The following is a 22,965-nucleotide window of genomic DNA, read 5'->3' on the forward strand; positions in this document are numbered from 1 at the left end:
AAATATGTGTATAAAGGAAGGGACTGGAATCTCCACATGTCTGTCACTGATGACATTTAAAGTATAAAATGGAGTTAAATTCTTTATTCTCTGATGCAGGCTTAATTAATAGACCTGAAAGGAGTGAGATTAAGAGAACGGCATTCTGGGGCTGGAGAGATGGCTCTGAGTTTAAGGGCACTGGCTGCTCTTACAGAGGACTCAGGTTCAGTTCCAGGTCCCCATCTGGTGGCCCACCAATGTCTGTACCTCCAGTTCCAGGGAATCTAAAACTCTCTTCTGCCCTCCATGAACACCATGAACACACAAACATACATCAGGTAAAATACTCACACACATAAAATAATTTTTAAAATCCTTTTAAAATATAATGGAATTCTTTCAGTAGATTATATCACTTGTAGTTTACAGACCTCAGTCATCAAAGTAAGAAGGAAACAAAACAAAAACAAAAACAAACAAACAAACAAACAAACAAAAAAACAGTCCTAGACTGCACACTGAACAAAGTGAGGCAGAGAAGATGGGCTGAGCCAATCCAAAGGTTACAGTTTGCTGTGAGGTCCAGACCCTGAAGCCATGCGCAGGGCAGGCTGTGAGGTCCAAACTCTGAAGCCATGTGCAGGACAGGCTGTGAGGTTGAAGAATAGGTGAGGCAGCAGACATACTTTAATTATCTGGGGCAAAGGCCAGTAGTTTCCTGCCGGCACTAAGGACCATACTGTCACAAACAGCCCACACATAGCAAGGAACATGCATACACATGAACTGCCACCATGGCCCACCAGCAGACTGAGTAAAGCAAAGAAAGACAAAGAAAAAGATCTGTGACTTAAGGCCATACAAAACCCACACCAGGTCCCAGAAGTAGCTACATAATGGGCTGTGTGGGCCTTCCTGTATATCTGACATCATCAACCATGGACTGTGTGGGCCTTCCTGTATATCTGACATCATCAACCATGGACTGTGTGGGCCTTCCTGTATATCTGACATCATAAACCATGGACTGTGTGGGCCTTCCTGTATATCTGACATCATCAGCCATGGACTGTGTGGGCCTTCCTGTATATCTGACATCATCAGCCATGGACTGTGTGGGCCTTCCTATATATCTGACATCATCAACCATGGACTGTGTGGGCCTTCCTGTATATCTGACATCATCAACCATGGGCTGTGTGGGCGTTCCTGTATATCTGACAACATCAGTCATGGACTGTGTGGGTGTTCCTGTATATCTGACATCATCAGCCATGGACTGTGTGGGCCTTCCTGCATATCTGACATCATCAGCCATGGACTGTGTGGGCCTTCCTGCATATCTGACATCAGCCATCAGTATTTGAGTCATTGTTTCCTGGAAGTCTTCTGTCAAGCATGTATTAGCTGACTCCTCTTGGATATTCATATCAGTGTCATGTTGTCTAAATACAACCTGGCCCTTATGGCCCTATGCTCCCTACACTCGCTCCAGTTCTACACAGCTCCACCATTCTGCCACTATATAGACATGATATCTGGTGACTTCAAAACAGGTGACTAGGAAAAGACTCTCTGGCTTCCACAGTATCCCACTGGTGAACTGTGCCCACATTTTCCAAGCTTAATTTTTTAGCTTAAATGGAAAAGCCATCTTTCTTAGTTAAGTGTAGGTAAATTCACTTTTATGTCCAAGTAAATGAATTTAGAATGTGAGACACACTCAGTTCTTTAGGAACAGGGCAGAGCACGGCCACTGTAATTTCCTGGGTCTGCACAGTAGGTCCATCCACAGCCAGAAGTTGGTAGAAGTAAGAGAGAAATAAGAGAGGGTGGAGAATGCATTATATAGTTGTATTAACTTGTCAAATACTAATTCAATAAAATAAAGCTGAAAGTGCTCTTCACATTCATATTCATGTACGATCTAGTGTAGAGTTTGTACATGAAATATGGTCAAAGCTGTGTATGATATAATGTCAACATTGTATAACAGACTTCGGAATATATTTTCCCTAAAAATTTGTATCTCTCCTCCTTTTCCTTAGAACCTTCTGAATACTTTCTCTGGATTATATATAGACTATATAATATCAGTACAATAAACAAAGTGTCCAAATAGAGGGAAGCACCATATTAAAAGTTACTTGTTAAATTATCATTAGTGGAGTACATCTTTAAATTTTGCAATTAGGTAGACATCTCAACATATAAAAACAGCTGAGGAAAAAAAATACTCTGACTTAAGGTTCTTCATTCAAAACTTAGAAAAAAAGCATTCAGCCATTGTTTGAGATCAAGATTCGTTTTGGAAGCAGACTAGGTCCCAGGACAGGTTGACAGTCTATGGAGGAGAGAAGAGAAGCAATACAGGATGCTTTGGTTGCCGCGCCCCACAGTCACGTGGTAAACATAGAGCCTGCTCAGTGCTGAAGAAACAGAAAAGCTGAAGACACACCGTCCCACTGGAATCTGACAATCTGCCTCAATGTGGTCTCTACACAATAAAATACGGCTGGGTACAGACGGCAAAGGCCATAAAACTCGCGTCCATATTTCACCTGCTATGACACGACACAGAGATTTCAATGCTCATTTTCTTTGTGCCTTTGAAGATGCTGTTTCTCTTTATGTTCCTGGACACTGGAGAAAAGGCGGCTTTCCAGTACTTCCTGGGGTGGAAGACAGTCCAGTTTCTAAGAAGTAGCAGACTCAGTTTTGCTGACGTGGTGTTTAATATTTCACGGGTTCGGAAATGCAGCCCTGAGTCAGAAGTGCCATGGGGATTTCCAGCACTTTCTCTGGAGACCCTCCAAGGCTCCAGCTCACTAACTTGCCGGACGTAGACAATCCTGAGTCCCAGAAGTGAGCACATGTTATAAAGTTCCAAGCCAAGAACTGACTCATAGGCCCAACAAAAGCCAAGGCATCCTGCCTGTACCAGTCAAACAACCTGAGGAAACAAAAGAATGTGCTACAGAAGCGGGATCCCAGCCCTGCTGCTCAGTGGGAGTGGCCTTAAGTACTGTAGACTGGCTCCCTAGAAAAGGTCCCTTTGTGAGGGCAACAAAATAAAACCAACTTCCCAGAGTGCGCTCAGTTAAGTGTGGGACCTGCTACATAGGCTGACACATAGTCGACGCTCAATAAAACGGGACTGTTAATGTTCGGTGTGGCTATGCGCCCACAATTTCATAATTTAGAAATCTAACCTTTTAATAAAAAATGTGATGGAGATAGAGAGATGGGAATTTTTCACCTGTAGAAGCTTGAGGACCCGAGTTTGGCTGTCCCCAACAACGTGACAGAGCATCATTGTGTGAAATCGAATATATAGCTTATGTGTTTATTTACACATATAAGAGTGTTGTTCTGTATTTATGCCTGTGCACAGCAAGCATATCCCGTTTCCACAGACCGGAAGAGGGCATAAGACAGTGCGGAATTTACATCACAGATGGCTGTGAGCTGCCATAAAGGGTGCTAGGAACTGACCCTGCGAAGCACTTTCTGAAAGAACAGAAAGTACTATTAATCATTGGTCTATCTTTCCAACCCTGAAACTAATTCATATTTTAAGACAAACCATTTAAAATATAAAAACAACCATAAACAGAATCCTGGATTAAAAGAACTTCCATGTGCATGTTTAGAACAAAATCTGTGTCCTGTGTAAGAGCACTAAGCAATTGTAACTGTGAGGCCACATCTCCACAGATCCCATATATAGCGCTTTTGTTCACCAATCATAAATGGATGTGGAGGACTCTCTGAAGATAAACACTTATTTCCTCAAATGATTGAAAGTGAAGATTTGTGACTCAACATTTGAAGTTCTCAAACCATAAAAAGTCTAATAATTGCATGAGTGGAGGACACATTCTCCGGAAAAACATGCCACGCTCTGCTGACCCCGGAAGCCTTACTTAGTGACATTTGTTGTGCACCGGAATGCGCACACACCAGAATATATTTAGAACATGGTCTATTTCTAGTCACGCGACTTTTGTTTCCTAAATAAGATTTCAGATTAACATTTTGGTTTGTTCCCCCAAATTTCAGCACTCCATATGGTTGCAGAGGCAAGTCCCATCTTCTTCCCAAGACCTTGTGTGAACTAGTGCTGTTCAGACTGTTCCTCGCGGTGCTGAGCGAGGCAGGGCGTTTGAGGAAGAGGAAGTAAGGAAGGCGGGTCTGTTCCAAAGCTGAGAGTCTGAGCTTCTTTTCAAATTCTCAAATGTGAAAAATGTCGTTAGTGTGCTGCAACTGTTGTAAATGATGGCAGAGAACATGTACATCCAGCTCATGCAAAGTCATTCAGGACAGCAGTTACCCTAACTGAGACTCTGGAACCTGCCTTTCTGCTTTGCTTTGTTGTCCTCATTTTAATGTGCCAATGACAATATCATAGTTGCAATTTTATCTTAACTACGATGACCACTTACTAATCTCCTGAGCAGAAATGGAGGCTGGGCTTTATATAAATTATTTTTTAACATATTTTGTTAATTTATGCTTATTACATCTCAATGGTTATCCCATCCCTTGTATCCTCCCATTCCTCCCTCCCTCCCATTTTCCCCTTATTCCCCTCCCCTATGACTGTGCCTGAGGGGGATTACCTCCCCCTGTATATGCTCATAGGGTATCAAGTCTCTTCTTGGTAGCCTGCTGTCCTTCCTCTGCGTGCTACCAGGTCTCCCCCTCCAGGGGACATGGTCAAATATGGGGGACCAGGGTTCATGTGAAAGTCAGACCCCATTCTCCACTCAACAGTGGAGAATGTCCTGTCCATTGACCAGATCTGGGTAGGGGTTCAAAGTTTACTGCATGTATTGTCCTTGGCTGGTGACATAGTTTGAGCAGGACCCCTGGGCCCAGATCCGCCCGTCATAATGTTCTTCTTGTAGGTTTCTTGGACCCTCTGGATCCTTCTATTTCCCCATTCTCCCATGCTTCTCTCATCTAGAGTCATATAAATTATTTTTATATGACATAAGCATAAAGCTAGCTATCTGATAATGAAAGCCTGAATCAATTTCCTTTCGGACTTGACTTCTCTCTAGTTATAGCTTTAGTGATCAATTTTATTTATGTTGAGCAAACAATTGCCACCTTTCCCCAAAGATTCTAGAATTTCTGCAACACTGATAATAATATACATGCTAAAAATTAAAAGAGTGAATCATTGCTACTTAAGTCAAGTTAGTTTAAGGTAATAAAGTACACATGGGTAAGAAAATAAGTTACTGTAGCCAGTCTCCACACACTTTACTAGTTAACTCATGAAGGGACCCATTTTTTTCCCAAAGCCCAATGCTGCAGATTAGAAGTAGATATTAGAGTAGTTCATATCAATTTTTTTTGAGAAACCATTTCTTATAGTTCTATATATGAACATCCGGCTTCATCCCATCGCTGTTCAGATGACCGTTTTACACATCAACCTTATAAACAGAAGTCTCCCAAGTATCCTGTAATATTTCTGATCCCCAAACACCTTCTTTTTTGTTTCATTATTTTTATTATTATTATTGATGAGTACTATTTTTTTTTACACATTTCATTCTTTAGTGTTAGACAGATAGGCCCAAGAGTTTAAAAAAAAAGTCATATAATAAGGTATTATTTGTTTTGAAAGAGCAATTCTTTAGTAATTTCACTTTCTTCTGCATTTTCTCCCACAAATATAATCTTCACTTTCCTCTTCTCACATCTCTGCGTGCTTCCACCCTGACTCCCTGCTGCCAGCTAAGTGTGAACTCACTAGGACATCTTCTGCCCCCAGAAGGCTCAGCCTGAAGACATGGGGTCAGGCCTCACTGCCCCCCTCAAACTTTCCCAGTAAACTCGGCCAGCAGTGCAGCTAAGGAGTCCCAGGGTTCTTACCATGCATTTCCCTCATACTTTTCTCCAGTGTTCTCCATTAATTAATTCTTAACACAGAAACCCCCCCTCTCTGTGTGTGTGTGTGTGTCTGTCTGTCTGTCTGTCTCTGTGTCTCTCTTTGTCTCTGTCTTTCTCTGTGTGTTTCTCTCTCTGTCTGTCTCTCTGTGTGAGTGTCTCTCTCTGTCTCTGTCTGTCTGTCTGTCTGTCTGTCTCTGTCTGTCTCTCTGTGTCTCTCTGTCTGTCTCTCTGTCTCTGTCTGTCTCTGTCTGTCTGTCTGTCTGTCTGTCTGTCTCTGTCTGTCTGTCTGTCTGTCTGTCTGTCTCTCTCTCTCTCTCTCTCTTCCTCTCTCTCCTCTTTCCCCCTCTTCTTTTCAGCTAGGAAAACCACAATGGGAAGCGGCTTATTATCAAATCTATCAGTGTTTCCATCTGTCACCATGCAATATTCTATAACAAAGCCTAGCACCTAAACCATAGGTAAGAACAATGGTGGACCATAAATAATTTTTTAAAACCTCACAAGTCTGAAAAATAATTTTGAAAAATTATTGAAGTTACAGAGTTTGGGGCTTTTAGTGGATCTTAGAATTTCAGTACAAGCTCCACCTTGACCCCATCCCACCCCTGACCCATCACTGGAGATTCAAGGCATAAAGAGAGTGAAGAACTCACTTTCAATATCAGAGGAAGGAAGAATAAAAAAAGGACTGAGTGACTTTGACACATGCAGTAAAGCTCTATCCAGGACAGTCTACTGCTGTGCTATAAATGTCTATTGAGAGTGTCATACTTTATACACTTACTGTAGAAACCTTAATTTGCAATAAAATGTCCATTTACTATAAAGAATAAAACTATTGAACCATGAACTGAAAACCAATATACCCACCATAATAAACATTAAACAAACAACAACAATCAATGTCTCACAGCCCTCCAAGGTAGCAGGCATGCCTCAGTGTGTTCATGGTGGCCTATGGACCAGGGTGAAAACCTGCCAGGGTAGATGAACCTACAGCCTATACTCCTGCCTCCTCATACTCTGTAGGATGATGGGCACTGGAGTTATAAAATATACCCCAGGAAAAGGTAAGCATCTCTCCTTTCACCCAGTCGCAAGCAGCGATGATCTATCTGTTCCCTGCTGAGAGCTTCCAAGAAATTTGAGAGGGGTTAATAATTTTACTTGAGGATTTTGCTTTGCTCTTCTAAACTCAGCTTAAGTGTTGAAAGTAAAACCACAAACTACAAACTCAGTGGCAGTCTCAGGACTGGACTATATGCAGTATTTAGAAAATCAGGTATGTTTCCACAATAACCTTGACACACTGTAAGACCTGAGAGTCTCTTGTTTAGAGACTAGATATTTTGTCATTAGCTCACAGCCTCTAGTTTTCTTTTTATCCACCTTATCCAAAGAGAACACAGACATGTGTCTCATAAACACCACACATGTAAGATGACCAATAAAGTAGGCTCATCCTTTTTATTTAAACAGAAAAGTATACATCATCCAAAATCAATAGTAACTACTCTAAAGATTTTTGCAATCTAGTCTCACTATTAGCCCTTGTTTTTTCTGTAGTATTGCTCAATCATGATAGCACACCCTTTTGTGAGGGATTGTTATGTAATGTATGCCTCTGTAGGTTTGGTTTCCTTGTGATTTCATTGCTGCATAATCAGCAGCTAATAAGACACTCATACAGTAGTCAGACACTACGTATTTTTATTTCATCAGAATGGAAAGACTATAGCTTGAGGGATAGGAATGGGATGGAAATTTCTATGCTAATAAGCACCAATAGTCTTAACTCTCCTCTCAATACAAAGTATGACCTTAGGAGATTATGTGTGAAACAAAGTGTGTAAAACCAAGGAATACAGGCAATAAGCAACTTTGAACTCATGGAGAGGGAAGTGTGAACTTAGAAGATTCAATCTACTGTATGTGTTCCTGACTCAACTCTGCATCCCTGAGAGATGGGCTCCATGCATATTCTGTTTTGCATTCATGTCAGAATTTCCCACATTGCTGAAGAGTGGTAAGTACTAGCTACTAAGTACATGCTTGCTTCCCTTGTAGGTATACTCATGGGAGCTACCCAAAATTATCCATCTCTCTCCACAACTCCTGCTGTGAGAGGTAATATAACTTGCTGAAACCCTTACTTCCAGTTAGTAGAGGGGCTAGTATTCAACACCCACCCTCCGATCTCTGATGTGATTGCCCCACTCTCACCCACGCTCACAGTGGCTCTCAGCCTACTCTTAACAAGTGAAAATGGGGAGAGTCAAATATCTCACTCTCTGCTTCCTTTTCATAACAGTGCTCCATCTGATTTATATTAATATGATTTATATCAAAATATGGTATAGGGGTATTTTTTTTCCAGACAGGATCTTCCAATGTGGTCAAGGCCAAAACAAAGCCCAGGTCTCCTCGTCTCAGGTTCATAAGTGCTAAAATTACAGTGTGAGCTCTTACACCTGTCAATTTCATTTTGTAAATAGTCTTCTCATCACAGATCTAAAATCTGGGTTGTCTTAATTCCGAAGTGAAGTTATTCAAATCTGAGTTCTTGCTCCTGGATTTTGAGTTTTGACTATCCGTAGCAAATCCCATCAAAGAGCAGCAATGAAACACTCCTCAGAAGCAGCACTGATCTCACCTTCAGACCCAGACACTGCTTGTGGGTCTACATTTACTTTGGGTTCTGGAACCTTGTGTTTCTGATAACACAGAATCTTGAAACTATTCTTAAAAGTAGTCTAAAGAAATCTCCAACTTATAACTGCTCATTAACATGTGGAGTTGTGAGTAATATTCCTGATAGTCCACTATGTATGCCAGGTTTGCTTCTCAGCATTCTTTACACCAACAGTGACTGTGCAACAAATTTTCCAAAGGCTTGGATCTCTTACTCTACTTAACAATTAGGCTTTCCTGCTTAACCAACATGTATTGTTTGTCCATGAGTTACAAAGGGCCAGGCATGTCTCTAAATTTTGTAAGCATAACATTGAATAGAAACATTAAATTGCCGGCAGAGTAGCTGGATATTTGGTGTGAAGTTTGAGGTTCTGGGGGAGAAGGCAATCAAGTTAGCTTAAGAGAGCAGGGAGAATCCCACAGATCTGGAGCACTTTGTTGACACTAGAAGTACAGAAAGAAGAGTACTTCTAGAGTCAGAAAGAGGCCTGTGTGGTTTGCTGGCTGGGAAACTCCACATTATTAAAATACATGTATTGGCAGGTCAGCTTAGGAACAGCAATGTCTTCATATTCAAAAGTGATTCTCTTTACAGGAGAAAATTAAGGATCAGAGAAAGTGACAGGTGTCATCATGCCCTTTTCACCACCCCAGTGGAAGTGTTACAACTGCTAGTCCATGAACAGCATGATTCTCACCATTTTTTTTCAATAGAAACAACTATTCTTGACCTGGCCATTCCAATAACAGCTCAGTGATTCTTTGCAAAGACCCAGGAGAAGAAAAGCACTTCCTGTCCTAGGTCCTCCTCCATTAAGTCCTACGAAGGTGTCGGAGGCCCCACAGTAAGTATGCTCTTGTCATAAGCAAAATTCACTTCTTTCAAAAGTGATCCTGTGGCAAAACAACATGTTTGCATGTTTCCCTGCTTTTTCCTGTTCTGAGGAGAGAGGTAAACTTGCAAATAAATGTATGCATACACTAAATAAGTTTTAGAAGAAGAAGAAAAAGAAGAAGAAGAAAAAGAAGAAGAAGAAGAAGAAGAAGAAGAAGAAGAAGAAGAAGAAGAAGAAGAAAACTTTAGTGCAATTGACAAATGAAGAACTATTTTTTTTCATAATCGGAAAGCCTAAGCAACTCTATAAGTTTATTATATTACTCAGGATACCCTATAGATTTGAACATGGTTCTATAAGCTCCTTTGTCCAATGATTTCCTTTTGGTAGGAAAAGAATAGTTTTGGTGATCCCCTAGATAGGTACTGGATTCTGGTTCTATTTGACTTCGAGCTTTTGTTGAGCTTTTCTCTTTAAGAAAAAACTGTATTAAAAGAGACCAAATACAGAGTTTCAAAAAATATGGTTACTTCCGCTGAGGCAGACTGATGAAAATGAGAGGAATTGTCATGGTAGCACATAAAAAGTGAACTGACCATTTAAAAATATTAACATATTAAATATATAGAGACAGAACATTTGTATATTGCATTCCAATTACTGTGCTTTGGATATGTTTATACTGAAGAATAATCATTGTGCCAATGAATTCTGTTTTACAAAAAATTTAGGTAAAGGGAGCTTGCTGTTTAAATGAGAAGAAATGGTATGGATGGCATTAACTATCAATGTGTATGAATTATATATATATATATATATATATATATATATATATATATATATATATATAGTGATATGGAAATACCCTAAAATATTCATACTGGAAGAAAGATAATTATGAGTGCACCAAACAGTTCATTTGTTCACTCATTCTTCATTGGTACTCAGTGCCTCACATTAAGCTAGGTGTTTTATATAGTAAAACTTGTAAATTTTTTCTTCATTAACTATTTAGGATGAAGTTGCAAGAAAAAATGACAATGAATTTAAATCACACTATAGTTACACTTTTGTTAAAAATTCTATTAATTTTTATATTCAGCAATTATAGAATTAATTAATCTTTTTTACTTTTCTATAGCCAAAAATATTCATTCTGCATACTTCTCTGTTTAAAAGAGGGGGGAAAAGCCAAGCCATAAAGTGAGCACTTTCAGCTATAAAACACAGGATGTAATTGATGTCCGCATCTCATATTCAGCAAGGTAGTGTCACACGTTTGTCCTTTGCCTTTCACAGAACAGTAACCTGGAGCAGTTTCAGTGGGATTTTTTTTTTTTTTTTTACTTTGGATGAAGAACAGAGCCACTCTCCTGCAATAAGCTGTCAATCCTTCCTGCATAGCCTGCAGCCTGCTCCAGTGCAGGGTAATTCCCAGTCTTTTACCCCTTCAGTGTTCAGTCATTCCAGCCCTCTGTCCTGTAGCTGAAGGCAGCCATCATGGATTTGTATCAAGACTATGTTAGAAGCGGCGAGACTGAATCACACCTGAGGCCCAATGCCTGTAGCTTGTGTCCCATTTTCAGATGCATTGATATGCTAGATACATTACAAACACTCAAAACCTACTGTGAATCACTGACTAAGGAAGAGACGTAGATGGATGATTCATCACCACCTGTAAAGCCTAGCATTAGGAGTTTCCAAACTACCACTTAGCATTGTGGGAAATGAGTGGAATTCGTGAGTATCTAGTGGTGCTTCTCAAGAGGAACGAGTACAGTGAGCCACAAGACAACCCTGTTCCTCCTTCGGAGCCTCTTTGAAGAAGCATCACAGTTCAATTAAGAAAGCATAGGGAATAAGATGTTTTCCCAGGAATGCTGGGGAAATCACTATAAGTTCATTATCTGTTGGGTTTGGAGCCCAGAAGACCAACATGGGTCTCAGTGGTTATCACCATGGTGTTGAGACGGCAGATAAGTCTACACCACCTTCAGGAGCCTGTAAGAAAAATGCCTCCTTGCTTGCTCCAACTTGTAGAGTCTGTCCGCATTGTCTGATCATGGATTCCTTCATGCCTGATCTAACTGCAAAGCAGATTCCTGGGTCCAGACTCCAAGTGTAACGCATAACTAACCACTCGAAATAAAACAAAAACAGAAACAAAGCAAGGCAGTAACAGTCAAATCTTTCTTACTTCTTACATCCCATCCCTTCCATCACTCTTTCCTTTTTGCCTTCCTTCTCCAGTATGTGCCTACATGTGTATGATATATATATGCACATGTATGATATATATGGTAACATATTGTGAGGTTTGGAGACAAATGTGCAGGGGTGCATATTTATATATGTCTGTGAGCATAGAAGCCAGATTGAGTCTTTCTCCATGACTCCATAGCAAAACACTATGACCAAGGCAACTTAAAGAAAAAAGTATTTATTTGGGGTCTTGCTTACAGGTTAGTCCTTGATCATCATGGTGGAGAGCATGCTGGCAGGCAAGCAGACATGGTACAGGAGCAGTAGCTGAGAGCTCACGTGAGGGGGGGGGGCACAGGGGGAGGGAGAGAGGGAGAGAAATCAGCCCTGGTGTGGGCTTTTGAAACATCAAAACCCTCTCCCGGTGACACACCTCTTCCAACAAGGCCACATTTTCGCAAACAGCTCCTCTAAATGGAGACCAACTGCTGAAACATATGAGCCTGTGGGGCCCACTCTCGTTCAAATCACCACACTGTCCATTTTATACACCGAGACAGGCTCTCTTACTAAACCCACAGCTCTTGGTCTGGCTTATCCAGTCGCTCCAGGGATTTCTCATCTCTTCCTCCCAAGGCTGAGGTGACACGGAGGCCATTAAGCTTGTCTGTCTTTCACATGGGTAAAACTTTTACATCCAAGCTTCAATCCTCAATTTGGTACTAGAAGTACTTTTTACCCAGTAGCCCTCTTCCTAAGCCCAGAAATGTGTTTTGAACAGTAGTGAGTCATCCAAAGTCTGCGCTTAAGAAGAGCAGCATACTTGCTGTTCAGCAATTTAACCAAGAGCCTCTGACATGTCTAGGGAGCTCCCTGACACCTCTCTAGTATCATGAAGCATAAAGTTCTGCCTGTGAGCCTCGGTGCACTCTCTAGTGGCACACGCTTTTCTCTGCATGACCCCCATCCTTTTCCTATTCGTATGAAAAATGGGAAAGATAAAAGAGAAATGGTCACTATTAATGACAGTATAGTTCTATTCACTCACTGGGCAAAGGTATCAATGGATGAATCTGGAACATCATACATCTTATTTGGGAGTGATTAAGCATTGATGATAGTTCATATGGTCTGGTTTCTCATCTGTATATTCAACCAATTACAGGTTGAGGATATTCAGGAAGAAACAGCAACTGTACTGCATGAACTTTTCTATGGTTGGGATCCTTAAGTATTACAGCCCAGTAGTATCAGGTATTAAAGTAACCCAGAGACAGTAAAAGTTTACATTATTTTGTGGAATATACTTGAGCACAGTAGATTTTTGTAGTTAAAGGAGCCTCTGTAGTAAATGCCTTTTAGATACCAAAGGACAGCTGTGATGAAAAGAGAAACAACTTCCTTGTATGGGACAGTAATATTAGCCAAACACTTCTTGTAAACATTATTCATTCTCTCCATGCATATAAAGGCCAGATTATAATTTTTGGAAGTTTATCATCACAAATTGCATTCTTAGCTCTTATTTGCAAAGAAATAATGACAAAATCTGAAATGTCAAGATCCTATAATGCGTAGTACCCTTTGACAGAACCATCACATTTGTAATGAGTTAAATATTAAAGAGACATTACCTTGGGCTTAAGTGTCATTTAAATTTTATTCTATGACAATTTTCCAAGTAATCTGTTTTTAGCAGATGCAAATATAAATGAAAAACAAAAAAGTAAAATTAGCTCTTTGCTACAGTTGGCTGAGGAGCACTGCAACGCATTGGCTGATAGAAGTTATTTACTATTGGTTAATATTATGTTTAAATTATGACAAGCAAATGGCTAATAATATAGGCAGGTAGGCACAGCAGGACTCAGAAGAAAACAAATAGAGTCAGAAATTGAAAAGGTACAAAAATTAACCAGTTCCTTGAAAGTTTGTAATGTACAGTTGGGTAATGTAGTCCACAACTATAGCACTTCCAGTAGCTGGCCACTGAAAGAAAATAGTTTCAAGGGGTTGGGGAAGCGGCTCAGCCACTAGTTTCCAACTCAGTTATAATACAAGGTTTGCCTTGAAAGTGGTATTGCAGGCTGTTTAGGATAATTAAGTAATAAAAGCTAATTGTTAGTTTATCAAATCATGGTCACGTCAATTACTATTCTATTTTTTCACAAGAATATATATCCTAAGTTTAATAGATATTTATGATTCTATAGATATATAAGGAAAAATGGTTAGATAAGGTCTTCAAAAGCCCCCAAGACCTACAGAATATGACATTTAAAGATATTTTTAGTATTTTAAAGATTCTTTGACAACAAAACAGGTTAACTCCTGGCAACACCCAGCCTACCTCAAAGAAGATGATGAACCTCCTTATGAAGCTGGCTTCAAATGTGGCAAACTAGCCACGGGGAAAATGACCTTCTTTCTGCCCCAGACTGAATTCTGCCTAAAAAAGGACAAGCTTGGATACAGGCAGAATCAACAGCCAAACTCTGCCAAGACAGGGTAAGCAAGTCCTCAATAGTTCCTGCCTCACAAATATGTCTGTCAGATATACTGGGCCAGAAGGCTGAAGATGATGCTTCAAAGTTATACAGAGTTTTGGGTGACTGTTCAGGGAGCAAACTTTCTCTGTCATTTTTTTTTTTTTTCATTTTGGAAGCTGCTAACCTTCACTTCTAGTTTACTCAGGTAATTAAATTTTATTCCTTCTCAAGTCTCTTATGGAGTTGAAGACCAGATTGTTTTGTTTTACAATCAAGCTTAGTTGTTTAGGGGTTAAGATGTTTTTAGATCAAGATAGATGTTTTAAGTTGATAGAGATGAGATATGATAGATACTGATTTACATTCAGAATTTTAGACTCATCAAGATAGGAAAGACATTTTCTTCAAGGTTTTCAAATACAAATAGCCAAAACACTATGAATGTAGCATTTATATAATTCCTGATTGTTTCATGGTTCTTCTTGCTGTATGTAGTTTATTTTATTTATGTGTAATAATATAAATGTATAGGTGAAAATATGATTAAAACAAGAAATGGGAAGAAAAAGAAAAAGAACACTAGCTTCCCTTCCAGAGGATCCAGGTTAGATTCCCAGCACTGACATGGCAGCTCATAACCCTCTGTAACTCCTGTTCCAGGGGAATCTAATGCCCTCCTCTGGTCTCTGTGGGTATTGCATGCATGTGGTGAATAGGTATACATGTAGGTAAAACATGCATACATATAAAGTAAGAATAAAGGAAGAAAATATTTTTAGTTTACTTTCTTGGCACTAGGTATCTAAACTAAACTGAAGGCTAAAGCCCTAGTCACCACTGTGTGGTAACTTTTCATGGATTTCTCTGAATATCTCAATTTCCCAGTAAGACAAATGCTATTATACATGTGGTACACTGGCACGTAATATGTTACTCTTCAAAGATATGAAATGTATTCAGTGAGGATCTTAGCACTAGGAAGAGAGAGAACCTTGATTTAACTCAGGAATGCTGGGTGCATGCAGTTATGAGAAACTGCCTCTTCTTAGAAAATCATCAAACGTACCTCAGAAGTAGCCACACTTATTTTGGGTAGTTTAAAGCTTCACATGTTAATGTGAACATTAGCAAGAAGCTGAAAAACATTTACAAAAAGAAGGATGTAAAATATGTGGTAGTCTTTAAGAAGTGTTAAATGTAACACCAAAAGCATGGTCAATGAAAGAAAATAAAATAAGCTGACTTGCATTCAAGTATAAAACTTTATACTTTGTTGTTTAGATGTTATTTAGAATGGAAAAACAATCCATAGATCAAAAGAATATACTTTCAAAACACAGGACTAGTAAAGGAATGATGACCAAAGTATACAAAGAACACTTCAGAATTAACCACAACAAATCAATCTCATTAAAAATCTGGCAAAAAAAAAAAAAACTAAGTAGGCAACTGACCATGAGAAACAAGTGTTTAAAAAGCCACCAGTGAATAATGAAAAAGTACTAAATCACATATTAGGATGCTAAGGACAGCCAGCCAAGGTAGCACACACATGTAATCACAGCACTTAAGCAGGCAGAGGCAGGCAGATCTCTGTGAGTTCGAGGCCAGCCTGGTCTAAAAAGTGAGTCCGGGACAGCCTAGGCTACACAAAGAAACTCTGTCTCTAAAAACAATAAAAAAACAAAACAGAAAACAATAACAACAACAAAACAAACAAACAAAATGCACGATAAGAACGGAACCCCGAAAACGCCAATGATGACAAGGATGTGACTCACTGAGAACGCTCATTCACTCAACACTGGTGGAGGTGGAGAATGACGCAGCCACTTAGGAAGACAGGCTAGCATTTTTCTAAAGAGATTTTAATATGCAAAACAATTGTGCTCTTGGTGTTTACCAAAATAAGTTCAAAACTTAAGCTTACACTAAATTCTTCACATGAATATTTTTAGCAACCTTCTGTGAAGAAGATTCAAAATTAGAAGTCATTAAGATGTTCTTTAGTAGGTAGGAGAACACGCTGCACACATTTATATAAAGGAATAGTGATGGGTGATAAGAAAACAAACAATCACAAAGAAGCCTTGCACGTATGTACTAAGGTACATACATGAACATGCTGGGAAAATCAAAATTAGCAAGACAAGAGTAAGATCAAATATTTCCAAAGGTTAGGGAGTTAAAGTTTAATCAATAATCATTTACTTAAAAACTAATTCTTAAACTGGATATCCAGGTGTATAAAAGTAAACCTAGATCCCCTTCTCTCTACCCGAACAAAAAATGAACCCCAAATGAATCAAAGATCTTAATTGAAGATTAGAAACCTGAAAAATACATGCAGGCAATATACTCACACACATGAAAATAAATCTTAGGGAAAAATAGACCTGTGAGTACATAAAAGAGAAAGAAAACCTATGCACACACACAGGCACACGCACACTCCATATCACCTGGTTAAAACTGTTACTGAGCATCTGATAATTTCATATAGAATTTGGGTTTTAGAAATGTAAAGTTGCTTAGAAACTGACATTATCACAGACAATTAAGTACGAAATTTATGTATTTACTGAATAACAGGACCCCAAGGCAGATGACGGAGAGACTAAGAACTTTAAAGAATAGATCCAGGGGACAGGAGATCAAGAATAACTATGACCCTCCCCCCCCTAAAAAAAAAGCTGCTAAGGTATTATTTGAGCTGCCAGTTTGAGGCTACTGGAGCAACAGAAAACCAAGGAAAAATATAAATGAGAAAAAAATGAGGTTCTTTAAAAACATCTGCGTCTAAACAACCCTCAATTCTTGGCCAACTATGTGTGCAGTTGCAGCAAAGATGCTGGAAACCATGGGCTGAGCAAAGTTCGAAAGCTGCTCCCATTTAGAAGGCATTTCGTGTTAAATCTGATCTACTTTAGGGCATAGGGGTCACATTAACAATGTACCACAGGCCCTGTGGCCTTGTAAGAAAGAGAAGTTTCTCTCTCAGTGTTCTGGTCGTTGGGAAGTCGGGGACCAAGGCACTGGCACGTTCAGTGTCTAGTGAGGGGTCTGATTTCTGATCCTTAGATACTATTTTCTTGCTGTAGTCTACAGACAAAGATTTCTTATATTTTGCTGATGTTAATGAGGAAGCAGAATATAATATATTTGTGCTGGAAGTGTTAAAAAGTACAGAGAACTACAGAGGAAAAATAAGGGGAAGACAAACTCCATTGTTGATTCCTTTCTCCCTTATCTGCCACTAGGATATCCTGTTATCTCTATTGTCCAGAATACACGCTGATTCTAAGCTTTTCCCATCCTTCCTAGAGTGATAACCCTAAACTGAGCCACTGTTACCTTTCTTCCCCCTGGAATACTAGGGCAGCATCTGTAGTTAGCAATCTCACTAAATCATCTTCTCAGCAGGGAAAAGGAAGCACAGAAGTACACAACTGTGCACATGCAAACACACACACACACATTAAAGTGGCCTAAAAGCAAGTGGCATCATGCCACTCAAGTTTGTTTCAGTTACTAACATGGTAGGAACACTTGATCCTAGCAGGTCAAACTAACCTATGACCCAATCTCTAAAAGAAAAAGAAGGAATGTGTGGGCAGGGGGCAGGGTATGAGGGAAAACAAAGCACACACAGGTAAACAATGTTACCTACAACGTTACTAAAACTCAGGGAGAATAAGACTTTGGGTTATGCGTCATTCCTATAAAACACTGTATTACAAACATTCCAGACAAAATTGGAATTAATGCTCCTTAAGCACTAATTGCTGATAAAGAAAACCCCTATTGGATATTTTTGTCATGTAGCATTGCTTTCTACATAAGGGGGTATACACAGAAACTTTTCCCTTTGGTTTTTACAGCAGGGTCTCTCTGTGTAGCCTTGGCTATGCTGGAACTAGATCTGTTGACCAGGCTAGCCTCAAACTCACAGAAACCCGCCTACCTCTGCTTCTACTAAAGGCATGTGCCTCCACTGCCCAGCCAGAAACTATTAAATACAAAGGAAAAGAGTGAAATAATTGCAGCAGGTATGGAAGAGTGTGAAGTTCTATCAAAGTTATAAGAAAGGGCTGAGGCTGTGGCTCAGTGGTAGAGTGCTTGCTGCACACGGGTAGACCTGGGCTCAATTCCAAGTCAGGGGATGGGGTGGACAGAAATAACTATTAAAAAGAATTATTAAAGAAGAGATGGAGAGAGAGAGAGAGAGAGAGAGAAGTGAAATTTTATTTTCTTTATCACAGTAGCACATCAGAATGAATTGTAATAGTAACGTCAATAGTATAGAAAGGGACAGAGACTTAACACATCACTATTAGTAACATAAATTGTGGCTGAGGGAGGTTTCATATCTATTACAACTCCACTATCTGTAACAGCACAAGGGTGTGTATGTGTGTGTGTGTGTGTGTGTGTGTGTGTGTGTGTGTGTGTGTTACTCATCAGTGTCACCTGAAGAATACTATAAAATGGGTAAAAAGCACATTGTAATAATGTTTCCTGTTATTTATACATTTATATTAATAATCATTCAGACATGTGACACAGCATTGAGATCTTATTATAGCCTTATTTTCCTTCCCTTTTACAGGTCATATCAGGCAGGACTTTCCTACTGTGATAGAGTAAATTGTTCAGACACAGAAAGCAGAATCCTTTAGACACACAGGTCTCTCCAGATGAGAATATCCCCACATCGTCCCACACTGAACCACAGTCTATGGATGGCTCTAGAACGCAGTTCCTTACAGACCTGCGTTAGAGGCTCCCATGTGTGAAGGAATTGGCCGCTGGAGGTATGAACATTTCAGCAGATACTATTTAGCCGACGGAGCAGAGAAAACCTGCCCAGCCCACTGAATGCCATGTGGAAAGCCTGCCTTGCCTGTTTACTTCCCCGTGGCCCTCCCGAGTTCCACACTCTCACCCAGCTACCCGCAGTGGTCTAGAATGAATTAGTTAGCTGTGTCTGCTCCTGCCTTGCATGTAAATGAAGATTAGAACAAACACCCTCCCTGTCTACACACCTACAAGTGCAACGTAACTGGCTGGGCAGTGAGAGCCTTGGAGAGCCCCATGAGCATGAAGTTAAAGACCCAATGTGGGGGGAAAAAAAAAACCAATGTGAAGGTTCTAAAGAGTACGTAAGAGGGAAGGGAAAGCTCCGGAAAGTTCTCTGAAAACTCACATGTGAGAAAATACAAGTACTATTACACTGAATGTCTTTCCTTCAACTGATACTTCAGAAATGTCCAGATACTTGCACTCAGTACAATTGTGTCATTGTTCTAACAACCACAGAGAAATTATGTCACACACGCACTGATACATGGACATACGGATACACATTTAAATAGTCATTACTATTCCCCCCAAATTAATCTGCTTGGTTTTCAAAAGCCATGAAAGCTGTGCGTGAAAAAGTTAAGACACCAGTGGCTTAAAGAAAATAAATTTGAAGTGAATAAATTTAATTGCGTTTCTCTGCTTTCGAATTTCAGTCAGGATAGTTATGCACTTGAGTTTTGCTGTTGTTACTATTTGTTGTGCTGAGAAAAATAACAGGGCAGAGGCATAAATGCTATTACCACATCTGTCCCCTCACAAAATCTCATGATCAGTAACTACTGTTGTCTCCGTTTTTCCAAGTGAGGTATAATCAAGTAAACTGAGGCACATAGCAGCACTCATATAGCGCGCCAGCATTTTCTTAAAACTTTTCTCCTTGGGCTAAACGAAATTCAAGAAAATGTTCTTCTTGAAATGCTGGGAATTCTGAGCCACAAACCATTCATGGGCCCAGGCAAAGGTCACGCATGATGCTTAATGCAAACCTTAAATGACTACAACCAGCAAGGCGCAGCAAGCCAGATTGGGCCTAACAACCTCTGTGTGAGTGTGTTCCGGGGTTGGGAGAAGCCTTTGTTGGGATATCCACCGGCTCTCGCGGACTTCAGTGCTAGCCACACGGTCAGCCTGCACCCGTGGTCCAGATGGGTGCCCGAGGGGTTATGCGGCCGCCATCCCGCGCATGCGTGGCCAGCCTTGGTGCTTACCTGGTGCGCCTGGTGAGGAGGAACAGGGCCAGGAGAAGCAAGGTGGCGGCAAAGAGCAGGCCTGGGAGGGCAAGAAGCTCTGGAGAGCTGGCATCGGGGGCTCTGGCTCCCTCCATCGGGACACGCCGGCGGCTCTGCAGGGGGTAATGGCTCTGGCTAGGGCCCTGTGCCCTCTCTTCTCGACCAAAGCCTCTGTCCTGCCTGCGGCGACGGCGGCGCACAGCAGAAGATTCCAGCGGTCCCCAAAGCTGAACTACAAAGTTAGTGGAGTCCCCTCCCCCGCCGCAGCCTCCCCCCTGACCCAAGCGCACCGCCTCCTGCTCCTGTGGCAGGAACGCGGCCAAGGGAGACGAAAAGGATTAGAATTTCCCCGCTGAAGCCAAGAAGGCCTGGGGGGCGGGGGAGGCGGGGGGGGGGGAGGGACGATGGGGGAGTGGGGAGGTTGTTCTGCGTCAGCAGTCAGCAGTGAGACCACAGGAGGGACCCGGCCTGACGCCTCTCCCCACACACTAGGCTAGAGACTTGGACTTTTGGCACAGGCCATCCAAAACTTCTGGCAGATACAGCAGGATGTGCGGTCCGCCCCTCCCCCTCCCTCCCCCCCCCCTCGCCAGCATCTATTGTGATTTGATTGAGGTTGAGGGCATAATATATGCAAAGGTTCAGACCAGAAGCAGGGGTAAGGAAGCTGGCCATCTTTCAGAAGGACAGCTGAGGTAGACACAGAAGCCACAGGTAAAAATAAAGCAAGCCTACATGCCATGGTGCATTGCACATTCTACAGGCAGACGAAAAGTATCCTGTCTTGGAGGCTGAAGTGATGGCTCAGTAGATCGAGGCCCCACTAAACTGAAGCATTGAGGACAGGAGTCAAACCATGCCCGGAAAGATAAACTGAGACTTGCTGAGGAAGAGATCTGGTGTTAATTCCACAATGGGAGTTGACCCCATCCCTCCCCCCCCCCCACCACACACACACCACACGTGTGCCACTGCCCCATCCCCCCCCACACACACCACACGTGTGCCACTGCCCCATTCCTCCTCCCCCCCCACACACACACCCCACACGTGTGCCACTGCCCCATCCCCCCCCACACCAAACGTGTGCCACTGCCCCATCCCCCCACACACACACCACACGTGTGCCATTGCCACATCCCACACACACACCACACGTGTGCCACTGCCACATCCCTCCTCCCCCCCACACACCACACGTGTGCCACTAACCCATCCCCCCCCCACACACCACACGTGTGCCACTGCCCCATCCCCCCCCCCAACACCACACGTGTGCCACTGCCACAGCTGGGCCTTTTTTCCTGAGTAGTGACTATTCACCAAATACTTTACATGTTATTCTCAAAACTGTGACTACGTTTTAACAGTATTTTGTAGAAAATATCACAATATTCAAGTTGCCCCGTGGACCTAGCTGATGACCTGCTTAATCTTCTAACTGAATCCTGTTTCAAATCCTCTCTGTCTTCTCCGCTAGACAGAGTGCCGCTTCCACCCTCACCCCACCCCTGAACAATTAGTACTAACAGATTCAAAACTGGTCTCCATCCCTCTCACCAGTTTACACAGACCCACTTTAACCCTGTCCCAAACTCAGAAAGAAAGTGATAAATATTCCATGTGCAATGAGAAGTGTTAATCCCAAAGATTCGAGGAAAGACCACCAACCCAAATCAGCAGGACCAAACCAACTAAAGCGAGCAGTTAATTAAAGGAAGCTTTTTATTGGTGTTCATGGCCTCCCTTCCCCTGAGCCAGGGTTCCTGGACGCTAGGAAGACAAAGTTTTTATAACTCAGGGGTAGGGGGTTCCAAATGGGAGATTTGATGCAAAATAGTCAGAGTTACCGAAGCATACTATAGCGACGTGGTCATAACAAGGTCGTCCCAACAGGACAGTTATAACAACCTTTTGAAACAAAGGCAGGATTGCAAAGTGGTCAGAAGGTAGTCAGAGCAGCAGGTGGGGTGGCCACATAACCTTCTGAAACGAAGGCATGGCTGGCGTTTCTTACAACAGGCAGCACAGAGCCATTTGCAGCTAAGGTCAAAGGTTGCGCATTGCTCAATACTAAACAGAGAGTAACTCATGAACAGGAGTGAGGCCAGTTTGTCTCTACCATAAGATGGCTTTCAAGCCTACGATGGGGAGGCAGGACTGTTTCACCAGAGGCTCGCCGTGATCTGTCTGCTTGGCACAAGTTCCCTGGCTATGGCAGTTAATGTGAACAGTCACGCCTGAGCCATGTTGCCCTTCACATCCCACTTGCACACTCCTATGTTAGCCGTTCTTTATGCCTGAAAACAATATGTGCTCACATTCTTCCCAAATCCAGCTCTGTTTCTACTGTTTAGGGGAATTATTTCATTTTTTCTTTTTCTTTTTATTAAATACTTTTTACATACCCATTTATATTATTACACACACACACACACACACACACACACACACACACACACAGTCAACCTATTAGGGTATCAACATTTTGACATTACTTTTGTCCCGTGAGTATAGATTCTGTTGCTTTCTTCTTTCTTGAAGATGGCTATTCAGGTTCTAATCTCAGCTGAGTTAGCCACAACCATGTATACCATAGCTACTACACCTATATGTATTGTATAGAGACATTGTAAATACATAAACCAAACCTAACTAAAAATGTCTTAAATTTCAGTACCACTGTTTATCCTGCCATTTATAATTTAGATAATATTTTTATTTCTTTTTGCTTTGTTTCTTTTTTTTTTCTATAAA

The 22,965-nt window shown here is 41.3% G+C and overlaps 1 protein-coding gene across 2 annotated transcripts in view; it reads right to left on the bottom strand.

Moving 5' to 3' along the window:
* The window catches only part of CYP7B1 (cytochrome P450 family 7 subfamily B member 1), a 174,055-nt gene extending 153,469 nt beyond the window's left edge, over positions 1-20,586 (bottom strand). The window contains exon 1 of one of the 2 annotated variants that reach the window (XM_084795173.1): positions 20,188-20,586. Coding sequence is in view for 1 of the 2 variants with exons in the window: in XM_084795172.1 (XP_084651298.1) it covers positions 20,188-20,303 (116 nt within the window). In the remaining variant the exon portion in view is untranslated. The remainder of the gene's footprint in view (positions 1-20,187) is intronic. The other variant, XM_084795172.1, reaches the window with a different exon arrangement.
* Between the last annotated feature and the right edge of the window lie 2,379 nt (positions 20,587-22,965).

Source organism: Acomys minous (assembly GCF_964271855.1).
Source record: "Acomys minous genome assembly, chromosome: 9".
In the NCBI taxonomy this organism is placed as follows: Eukaryota; Metazoa; Chordata; class Mammalia; order Rodentia; family Muridae; genus Acomys; species Acomys minous.